We start from the raw sequence: 11,277 nt of genomic DNA, 5'->3' as shown, positions 1-11,277 counted from the left end.
GGAAACGTTGCGTTCGCCTGCGCGTGTCGCACTGCAGTGCAATAAAAAGCGCACTTCACATCAAGAGCACACGCAAGGGCATAATGCAGCTCTCTTCTGATGGATCGTGTCCGTATCGGAACATTTCAGATAAGACCCAAAGCGATACTACAGCGAGCGCAGCGGAAAATGGAAACAGGATCACGTGGGCATATAGTGACACCCACTGGTCATATTAAGTACTACAATGTAGACAATCGTCCAGTTGTTGCACTGAGAAGATATTAATCTGTGATTATGGCAATATAATGCGACATTTTGCTGCTCGCAGTCAGTGATTTACTTTATTTACACCCAAAACGTTGTACAGGTTATTTAATTTTAACATACTATACAATTTCCATCGGTTTATACATAAACAAAAACATATACGTATGTATAATCAACAAATTTTGGCCGTGTGCTTTTTTTTTTTAATAATTGATATTGCCACGTTCAACGGTAGTTTCCAAAACTTTTGCCACCTAGAAATGACCATGGCCAACATTGAACAGTAGTCAAGTAGGGCTAAGCGTTCATCCAAAACAAGACAATTTTTGGAAGTTAAAAAGTATACAAGCCACTGTAACATTAAGCAGACTTTAAACACAAACACTCGTGCTTAAATATAAAAAAATATCTTAAAGATTCAGTTCAAATATATAATAATAAATAGTATACGTTAACCACAGCACTGAAATAAAAGTTAAAAAAACAAATATTTAAACATAATTCAAAATCTAATTTTGAAGTGGAAATGAAAAGTTATTCTTTCATGTACCACTTGAAAGAGCATATAAATCTTGAATAAATAGTGATAAAATATTTCAAACAAAAAAAAAAATTGTATCAGTCACTAAGTTGATTACAGTTAAATTTATCTTCATCCTTAAATGTCAAAAGCCAAAAGCACAATTTTCCAAACTTTGTGTGAGTAGTCCACTTCATGAAAAGTTGCCCGATGCAGAGGGACAACAAATAGCCTTATTAAAATAAAAGCAGTGTCAGCATCACAGCAAGAAACAAAATACACCAAAATTCTATTAGTCACCCCACAGAGTTGCTACTTGTATTATGACGCCAATGAATTATTCAGCGGGACTAACACTTGTGCTCACGGTTGCTATGGAAATATAGAACACTCTAAATGTGTCCCAAAGCTCCACTGCTATACTACAATTCGATTAGTCACGTAAAAGTATTTTTCTTTTTATCAAACACGATGCAACACTCCAACACGTGAGTCGAATGTTAAAGTCTCGTAGCCCTTCTCAAATTAAAAAAAAACACGTCTCAAAAATTAAATATCTTTTACAATCGTTGAAAATCATGCACGTATCAGGCAAAAGTGACAAAAGTTAACATGTCATTGGAAAAAAACGGAGAACAGCCAAGATGAGTCAAGCACGCCGAGGCGGATCAGATACTGGTCTGCAGGTCCCCGTTGAGCAGAGTACTTTGGGTTTCCGTCGGGTCGGTCATCATGCGGGACTTGTCTTGGCGGCTGTCGGTGCGCTCGGCCTCGTCCAGCCCGCCGACCTTCTTGAGACACAGAACGTTCTGAAAGCTCTTCTTGAAGTTCTCCGACAGGAAGGCGTAAAGGATGGGGTTGGCGCAGCTGTTGGCGTAGCCCAGCACTACCACGAAGGCGAAGGTGCTGCGCAGCACCGGCGTGGTGCTGAGCGTGCCTGTCACCGAGGTCACGTTGAAGACGTAGAAGGGCAGCCAGCACAGCACAAAGACGGCCACCACGATGGACACCATCCGTGTCACCTTCCTCTCCGAGCGCCGTCGCTTGGACGAGGAGCTGACGCGGATGCCCGACGACTTCACCTTGATGATGATGAGCAGGTAGCACATGCAGATGACCAGCAGCGGCAGAAAGAAGCCCAGGACAAAAGTGTAGAACATGAAGGCGGTGTAGTAGGCCTCCTGCGGCTCGGGCCACACGATGGTGCAGAAGCATCCATCGTGCTTGGTGATGACGCCGCTGTAGATGACGATGGGCAGGTTGACCACCAGCGACACCCCCCACACCGCCAGATTGACCGTCTTGGCCATGCGGGGCTTACGCCACTCGGTGGAGCGGATGGGGTGCACCACGGCCAGGTAGCGGTCCACGCTCATCACCGTCAGGCAGAAGATGGAAGTGAACTGGTTGAGCGAGTCCACCGTCATAACCACCCGGCACAGCGCTGGGCCGAAGGGCCAGTGGACCAGCGCCAGCTGGATGGCGATGAAGGGCAAGCCCAGCATGAAGAGCACGTCGGCCACCGCCAGGTTGAGGATGTAGATGTTGGTGACCGTCTTCATCTTGGCGTAGCGCAGGATGACGTAGATGACCAAGGTGTTGCCGCACAGGCCCGCGGCGCACACCAGGAAGTACATGCAGGTGATGACCGCCGTGCTGGTGCCGTCGAAACTCCCGCCGTCCGTGTCGTTGCTCAGCGCGTCCGACTCGTTCGCTGGCAGGAAGCTGTCGAACATGAGCTGCCCCGACGTGTTCGGGAGGGATGACGGCAAGATCCAGGAGTCCATGATGCTCGGATTTAGAAGATCCTATCTGAAACGTGACATCACAATACATCTGTAAGTCAATATGAGAAGTTAGTTGACCTTTTTATTGATTCACTAATATTTTTTCTACCTTTGTCCAAGGAATGCCAGTTTGCTCAACTAACGACGGCTGAAGTTTGGTGAGTAGGTGAAAGAATTTTTGATTGGCGCAGTCATTCGCTGCTATGCACAGTTCATAAATATTTCAACTCCAAGTGCTCATGTCTCACTTTTATTGAGTCACTTGTTGCTAGGTAGAGTTCAAATAGTTCAATCGTGACGGTGCCTTTGGCCAGCAAATAGGGGTTGATGGCGCAGGAGCACCGTTACGAGATCATCGAAACGTTGCTCTGTATTAACTACAAAATGTGAAATCAAAATAGAAACAGCGGGATCTCGAAATGTAGCCTTTGTGTTGGTTCCTCTGAGGATTCTGCTAGATCTTGCACGAGCCCCCCCGATGACTACTTGATTGATATTTCCCTACCTGAAATGAAGCGTGTGCTCATTTATCATGAGCTTCATCCCTGCCTGGGGAAATCACTTGTTAACCCCCCCCCCCCCCCCCACCCCACCACCACCACCGTCGGGAGCACATGCTCTTTCTAAGTGATCCCTGCCTCACAGCTCTAGTCTGCACTGACACATTATTCTTGTGGACTTGGGAGGGGGGGGGGGTTGTATTATGGAGTGCGTACGGATGTAAATGAGTCGAAGTTAATTGAATAAGGGAGTGGGAGTCTGGCATCATTGTATTGCCAATAAGGGCAATCACACTGAAGTGCACAGTGGGGGGAGGGGGGGGGGTCTTCCAATGGTTCGGATTCATTATGCAAGATTGCCATTTTCTTCCAGAAGGACATTTTATTAGATTAGCCAGAGCAACAGTACTGGCCGATTAGTAAGAGTCTAGAAATGAAGAGGAAAAAATACACACAATTACACAATAATACACAAAGTAATAATAGTTAAAAAAAAAATTCTAAATCATAATTTAATTTGAATAATAATTCTGCTTGCATTAAAGAGGACACTACAACAAGAAACTTTCTTCTTTTTTTTTTTAGATTTCATGCAACAGTATAACACACTTTAAATAATACATAATATTGCAAAATGAGAAAAAATATTGTAAAACTGAAGAATATTTCACTAATACTTAAAAATTACAACTATCAAAATGTGACATTCCAACAAAATTACAGTTAAAATAATGACAGTGAACTCGACCTAAGGATGCATCACTCTTACCTGCGTGCAAAAACATCACTTATAGACAGAAGTAGTCCTCGTTTTCCGAGTGTATGCGACGTCCTGGGAAAAAACACTCATTTGTGTGGCTGAAACCCCCCCAAAAATGATTTGCACATCTCGAATGCGGACGCACATGTGAATCCTGTTGGAGAGTGCAGAGACGTTCATGGGTACGCGTGCGTGGGAGAGAGAGCTGGGGAATGAGCGAGCGCACGTGCGCAAAAAGCATGGGAGGTGCCCTCGTTTGGTGTGTTATCTTCACAAAACACACATTCCAAAAAAAAGACAGTGAGCACATTAATTAATAATCAAATAATTGTGCGTTTTGTAGTCGATCAACAGGTGTTTTTTGCACAGGACAAAGAATATGTGCAATTTTTGTTCAAATATTCATTGCTTAAAGCCCATAGATGGCATCCGTTAGCCCCTCTATGGTGTTTCCCATTATGTGTTAGCATTAAGCTAGCTCAGGCGCTTCTTTGCAATACTCTTAGTTGGACTGTCAACTTCGCTGATAACATTGACATTTTTTTTTCTGTTGAAAGTTTTGAAGGGATGTTAGAAGAGGATTATTTGCAATAATCGATATTCATGTGCAATGTTAAGCTCCTGCGCCTAATGGGACACAGATAATATATGCTAGACCACAAGAGTGTGGACGTGGGCTGGGTGAAGTACTCGAACGCTGAGTCGTGATGCTATTTCTAACCAGGAAAGAGAAAAAAAAATTGCGCTCTGCTTGTCGCCAGGAGGGTCAGATAATGTTTGTACAAGCTGCTTCGAGAATAGGCCAGAAAAAAACTACGCAGCACTTTTAATTCATTAGAAATGGCCGCAGGTTCTGCACAATTTATTGTGCCACAGCCTTATAAATGCACTTTTGCTTTATTCTACTATTTGTGCGAGCATCTGTTTTTGTTTTTTTTCCGACGAGGCTTATCTCACTTCCTGCGTCAGCTGTTGTTCTCAAATAGAATTTTCCTTCACCAAAATTGAAGTCAACAAAAAAGATTTGTTTGTGGCTAACGTATTTTGCCGCCAGTCTTTTCTACGTAAAATAGATTTATACATAAAAAAAAAAAAAAATCAAACGTATGTGGTCCTCACATGCTGTGCACATAAAATGGCTGTTGAGATAACGCTGGCCCGAGCTGACCAGAGCGCCACGGGGGACATCATTGTGTGGACATAATGTTGATTTACTTCTTTACATTTTCTTTTACCCCACCAAAAAAAAAAAAACACAGCCCAGCACTACTCGTCTTATCTTGAATATGCTTTCTCCACCGTAAATCTAGTCACTTGCTATGCAATGTTTTCATTGGCGCCAAAGCACTACTTTTCTATTAGAGAAGACTACAAGAAGCTCCTCCCCCTTCTTTGAAAAAGATGGTGCCAAAACAAAAGTTTTCATTTATAATTCTGCCTGTCACTTTGTAAGATCTATTGTCTCATAATATGAATTTAAAGACTCGGGTCTGTTACTTTCCCCCACATCCGCCACGGACGCCTACGGCCGCTGCCGTGTCAATAAAGCGGTCAAACGTTCTTAATGGATGCGGAATATTGAACAAACGGAGAGCGTATTTATTTACTGTGGAGGCCACGTGCGTGATGGCACATTTGTCAACATGGCGGGTGGTTAAATATAAATGAGGAGGGACGGAATCACCCGTAACAATCTCTCCTTCAAAAGCGTCGCCATGGCAATGTAATAAGAAGCACCTACATTTGCTTTTTTGTTGTCGTTTTGTAACAAGCGTTGAACAGAAGTGACGCAGTGGCCGCCGTGACCCGTCGCGGCTAATCAGAGCAGACAGGCGGAGAGCCGGGCGCCACTTGAAGGCCGCTGACGATGACGCCGTGATGGGAATTTTCATCTCAAAACGACTCGGGAAGACTTTTTATATGCTCGTAGTCACAGCGACAGCAACTAATCTCTGAGTCAAAGCTTAAATCGACGTATGATAAAAATCTACGTTTGGGCCTCCACCGCAGACTTGCGTGACTTTATCCACTTCTTAACATCACGACTGGCCCATCGCAATTTAGAAAAAAGTCAATAACAGATCAGCCAAGTGAACCACAATGCTATTATTCGTCTGACGTCCGGTAATCCTTTTTGTCTCACGAACCGCTTCAAATGTTCAAAGACTCTCCGCGCTTCCATTCAAATATGGACGGCAAAACGCGCCTCCCGGGACCGCTTGTGGTTAGCGGGCCGTGGCTTATGCGTCTCTCTAAATGCAAATGCATTTGCAGGCGGCCGACTGCGACGGGGTCGTTAGAAGCAATACGCCAAGAAATACGACGTAACCATATAAGCTTGGGGGGGGGGGGTCGTCGTGGAAACGGCAAATAATTCAATCCTCTCAGGCTGCCGTTTGTTCGGCTACCAAATGAGACGCAGATTTCTCCACTCAGAAGGGAAATTAGCTGGCCAGTCTGACTCTCGCTTGCGTCAAAAGAAAAAGAAGAAATCTTACCAGCACACCTGTGGTTGTTTTCAAGTAGGCAATTGGATTGTTGGCGGAAACTCCTGGCTCGCTCTCTGTTTTGTTTGGAAGCCTCTGTTGTTACGTCTGAGTTCAAGGGAAGAATTTGAAGCCGATATTTGTCTTGTAGTTTCATTTGTTTACCAGGTCAGTTTGTGCAAACCCCTTAGCCTATCTTGTGTAATTGAACTATTGAAGCTAGTTGCATGGCGTCGTGGTTGTGTACATGCTAGCTGTATGGTCATGGTGCTTTATGGACCTCTCTGTGATCATCTGATCACAAATTCCCACCTGGTCTGGTAAATTCCACTCCACAAATTGTTAATTTGATAAATTATTGTTAGCATTTGTATTTGAACAATATTTTTGAGCAAGTATCTTCAGGCACTGAGTAGGAATAGATGGCGAGTGTCCCCTTGGCATGGATATTCTGCTCCACCCCGACGTGATGGAACTCGCTGGGAGACTTTCATACGAGGTTGAAGAGCAGTTGGCGAGGACGCAATCTTCTCACTTTAGCGCTCGCCAGCTGCCTCTCAAGATCAGGAGAGACATCCTGCTTGTCGGAACCAGAACTGCTTTCTGCAAGTTAACCAATTGAAGCTCAAAAACATTTTGTTTCTGCCTCAATTGCAAACAATTGGAGCCGTCTTACTCCATCACAGCAGGAGTGGAGATGTTTTGCAGCACAATATGAAAGATTCATGAATGTGCGCACGCTTTCGGGGCTCCCTGCTGTGATTCTGCCGATCTTCCTGAGAAGCTTCTCGTGGAAATGTACCAGAGTGTGTTTGTTGTTTGACAAAGTGACGCATTTAGCGTAACCTCATCTGAGGTTATTTTGCCTCGTAAACGGTTTGAGGCTCAATGTTTTTGGATCTTTGATACTTTTTTTCCTTTGTCTTTTATCTTTGTTTTGCTTTGATGACTTTTATCTTGAGCACTTTCTGGCTTTCTTTGTGGCGCCGTTGTGTGGCAGCCTTATGAGAGCCTGTTGAGTTGCGCTCATGCCATTTGTGCGTCTTTTGTATACCCACTCTGTGGTATGAATACTGCTGGGGCCTGAATTTCCCCACCCCTGGGGATCAATAAATATTCAATCAATCAATCAATTCTGTCTGGTGACCTGCTGACTTGTTGCATTGATCTGCCTCTCCACCTCCCCCTCCCAAGCCGAGTCCACCGGTGCATGTGAATATTTTGACATGAAATTAAGCAGCTGGCAGTGCAGCATGCCGATACTACTTCCAGCGAGCTCATTTGGGGGCACTTTCACGCCGAGATGCTCTCCCTGACTAATTGCCTAAGCAGAGCCTGAACGGCCAAGTAATTTGTCATCACTCCAAAAAGGGTAAAGTTCTGGGGAGAGGCGAGGTGAGCCCACTTTAGAAGCAGCGGCAAACATATTTACATCATATTTACATATATGCCAAACGGCTTCTCCTTTTTTATAAAATTACTTTTGGAAATGGCTCATGAGTTCATCCCGAAACTCCACATGGAAGGTTTTGTCTGTTGTTTTGTCCTCATGAGATTGCTCAAAACGGATCCCAGCTCAAAGTTTAAGAAAACAGTCACGTCTTAATTTTTTTATATTATTTTAGAATAATTATTAATCAGTAATTTAAAAAATATATATTTTTTAGAATAATTATTAATAATTAAAAAAAAAGAAAAGTTGTAGGCTACAACTTTCCCACTGCGACTGTAATGGAGCGAAAAAAGCGCAAGCATGCATTTGATTGGCCGTCAAAAGATTGTCACGGTCGCTCGCGTTCCATCTCACAACTCTTATAAAACTTGACGACCGCGCAAAGCTGTCTTCGGCTGACGCGTTCCGTCGAGAATTGAACAGGAGTGCTCGCCCACGAGCCGTCCACGGCTTAACGCCGCAAATCAATGACTCAAATTGAACATCAGTTGGAAGGAGAAACACCTCAGGGGATTAATTCTCAGATCAATTCCCTCAAAGGTTTCAAACGCCTTCATAGCTCAAAGCCGAGTCGATTACCGCTCCTTGAAAAAGGGCAGTGTTGGATTTGTTTGCTTTACTCTTTGAATAATATTTCCTGGATTATAAATGACTATACAATGTTTGATTGGTTTCATTTGCTTTAAAATGGAACGTTATAATAAAGCGAATGAAATGAGTTACGCTTACTCTCTTGAGGCTCCCAGCCAATATTTCTCTGATCTCAAGGCTTTGCTTATTTATTTCTTCACACTTGATTGCATTTTAACTAATTAACATTCGAAGGAAATTTGTATTGTATTTCCTAAAAAAATATATCACAGTGTTTATTTATCTCAGCTAAAATCGCAATTCTTTGAGGAAATATCAACGTGCAACACTGTAATTCTGCCGCGTCGGTCCGTGAAAGGAGCTTTTGTCGACCTTATCGGTCATCGCTTGTCACAGACGACGGAGCGCTGGTGCGGGTCGGCAGTTCATTCGTTGTCGCGTGTGTGTGATCGACGCTATCTGTTTTTATTACTTGAGCGTCAGTGCTTAGTCTGAGCCCCTTTGACAAATCGAAAAATAAACGCCAAGCGGGGCACATCCGAGTTCCACCTCGGTAGCACCTCTTATCGGTAGCTCACGATAAGCGTGCCAATATCCTCTCAAGTCCTGTTCAGCTCTAGCACGATTGATTCACAGAAGAAAATATGTATTATTCTAACACCTTTCAGACAGTTCCGCTGTTATCTTTTCTTGCTTCATTGGAGATTAGTCAAGAGCTGGAAGTGCCTCCCCCTTGCCACCACCTTCTTTCAAAGCATCAGAAGAGATCTGTGGTACTTTGGTAGAATTTTTAAATCAAATTTGGGAGTAAAAATCACATTTGTTTTGTCTTTGCGGAAGATCTCGGTCCATACCTTCTTTATGACAGCTCAAAGTGTCCCCCTTAAGACTACATTCAAGCAGGCTTTCAGGACTTTTTCATTGTGCATTAATTCCAGTGAGGTACTCCCACCTAGTGGCAACAATGTGGTAGCGCATGTGAAGCCGAGCGCGTCTTGACTTCTCGAAGTTCACCAGTGATGAGTGAGCATGTTTGCTCAAGATGTTGCGCTCTCTCTCTCTCGCTTGCTCTCGCCTTCCGTACTGGACAAAGCGTTCCTTTGTTGAAGTAATTTATGACATATTTCCTAGCGAAGCCGTCTTCCTTTGGACTCAACTGATAAAGACGCTCAATGACATGAAGGAGGCCCAGTTTTACTGTCAAAGCAATTTGTCGCATGTTTCATTGCTCTTTTGGGATTTTTTTTTTCTTTTATGGAATATTTTTTGTGCATACATGCTTCCACACTTGACTAGAAAATATGGGAATGGCAAAAAGATTGGACAGATTATAACAGATAATTCTGTTAGGAATAACAGATTATTCCTGTGTTAAGATGTTAGCATTGTGACCCCGATGCAAGTGGACTGTTTTTTTTTAAGGTTGACCCAAATATTGCCACAACAAACTGCACCTTGGGCTCTTTTGACCAACTCCCTCCGCACGCCACATCCCAACCCTCCGTCTGCCTTTTGTGTCCCGTCTTGGCGCTCTCCAATTTTTCAAGGAGGGAAAACCAAACAGTGGCCGAAACAAAGGGCGCACTGTGCGGCTCCCGGAGATGCTCGTCACCTGCGCTAACACTGTGATGTGGCGGAACCCGCATTACACGGCTTTAGGAATGTGACGGCTGACAGTTGGCATAAGACGGCTTTTGTCAAGGGAAACACTTCAAATTGTAACTGTTAAAATGTCAAACCGACCTAAAGGAGATCAACAATAATACCGCAACACTGATCCCGCGTTGTATTATTTTCCAAATCATTATCCAGTTGTGGGTCAGGTCAATTTTTGACCTCGCGCTCGGCCGTCCGTTATGACATCGTAACAATTACGGCTTGTGTTTGTGTTGCTCGTGCGCGGTCGCACACGGCGTCGTCGTAGTTACTCAAGAAAGGAGCCTTTGTCACGGCCGTCGTTCTCAAGCCAGTCCCGCGGCCCGTCTTGTGCCAACGAGACCGGCTCGTTTATACGCGTGCATTCCTGGTTAGTGTGGTCACACCGCATAAGGTTGCGGGGGTGGCTCGTGTTTTCCTCTCCTTGTCTGCTGTCCTCATTCAATTCATGGAGACACAGATTTGACATCACAGGTTTAATCTGAGTTACTGTTTGTGTGCTGCTGTTTTGGTTAGCAACAGGAAGGTGTTTATTTGTTAATTGAAGTCATAGTGTATATTCCTTGTTTCAAAGCAACCCGAGCCAGCATCCGTTGTACAAAGAGCATGTGACGCATCGCCACTACCGGGTTGGCTCGGCTCACCTCATCCATCCCTCCTCTTCACATCCATCAAGCGGCACGCTCAATGTGACTGAATTGATCTAATGTGCTGTAAGGCAGAAGGGAGCACTTAGACAGAGGGCTAACTGTAACTCACCACTAGACACAACCCCCCACCTCACCCCTCCCTCCTACTTTTTCCTCCATGTGAATAGTTTTTACTGTCTCTGCCTCGTCCGTTGCTTCCCACATTGTCTCGGCGGCTGACAAACAATCCATTCATGGGATAAGCAGACATCCCAAGAAACCCCATCGTGTGTTTATGAATTCTCCGGGCAGACTGGGTTGTTTGCGGTCCAGGCTTTTTGCTGCTTTTCCATGGTTTGAACTCTCCTCTTACCACTCAGATATTTTCCAAGCCTCCTCCCATTGCCACCGTCTGTTTTGCTTATTGCAACAATTTTCAGAGCCTTTCATTGCTTTGACCTTAATTACCGTTTTTTTTCCATGTATAATGCGCCCCCATGTATAATACGCACCCTAAAAATGGCATGTCAATGCTGGAAAAAAGCCTGTACCCATGTATAATACGCACCCAAATTTTGACTTTTTAAAATTAATTTTTAAAGTCCCAATGATCGTCACACACACATCTGGGTGTGGTGAAATTTGT

The 11,277-nt window shown here is 44.2% G+C and overlaps 1 protein-coding gene across 2 annotated transcripts; it reads right to left on the bottom strand.

The window, feature by feature from the left end:
* Positions 1-309: 309 nt before the first annotated feature.
* LOC133170668 (somatostatin receptor type 2-like) lies at positions 310-4,032 on the bottom strand. Of its 2 annotated transcripts, none has more exons than XM_061303769.1 (2): positions 3,826-4,032; positions 310-2,581 (listed from the first exon to the last, which is right to left on the bottom strand). In XM_061303769.1, exon 2 carries the CDS (start codon positions 2,554-2,556, stop codon positions 1,438-1,440), a length of 1,119 nt encoding a protein of 372 aa, XP_061159753.1. In that variant the 5' UTR covers positions 2,557-2,581; positions 3,826-4,032; the 3' UTR covers positions 310-1,437. The 2 variants fall into 2 exon arrangements, with proteins under 2 accessions (XP_061159753.1, XP_061159754.1); XM_061303770.1 differs by lacking the exon at positions 3,826-4,032 and adding an exon at positions 2,666-3,113.
* Positions 4,033-11,277: the final 7,245 nt, after the last annotated feature.

Source organism: Syngnathus typhle, linkage group LG17, assembly GCF_033458585.1.
Source record: "Syngnathus typhle isolate RoL2023-S1 ecotype Sweden linkage group LG17, RoL_Styp_1.0, whole genome shotgun sequence".
Lineage (NCBI taxonomy): Eukaryota > Metazoa > Chordata > Actinopteri > Syngnathiformes > Syngnathidae > Syngnathus > Syngnathus typhle.
This window is presented reverse-complemented; position numbering and strand designations above follow the sequence as displayed.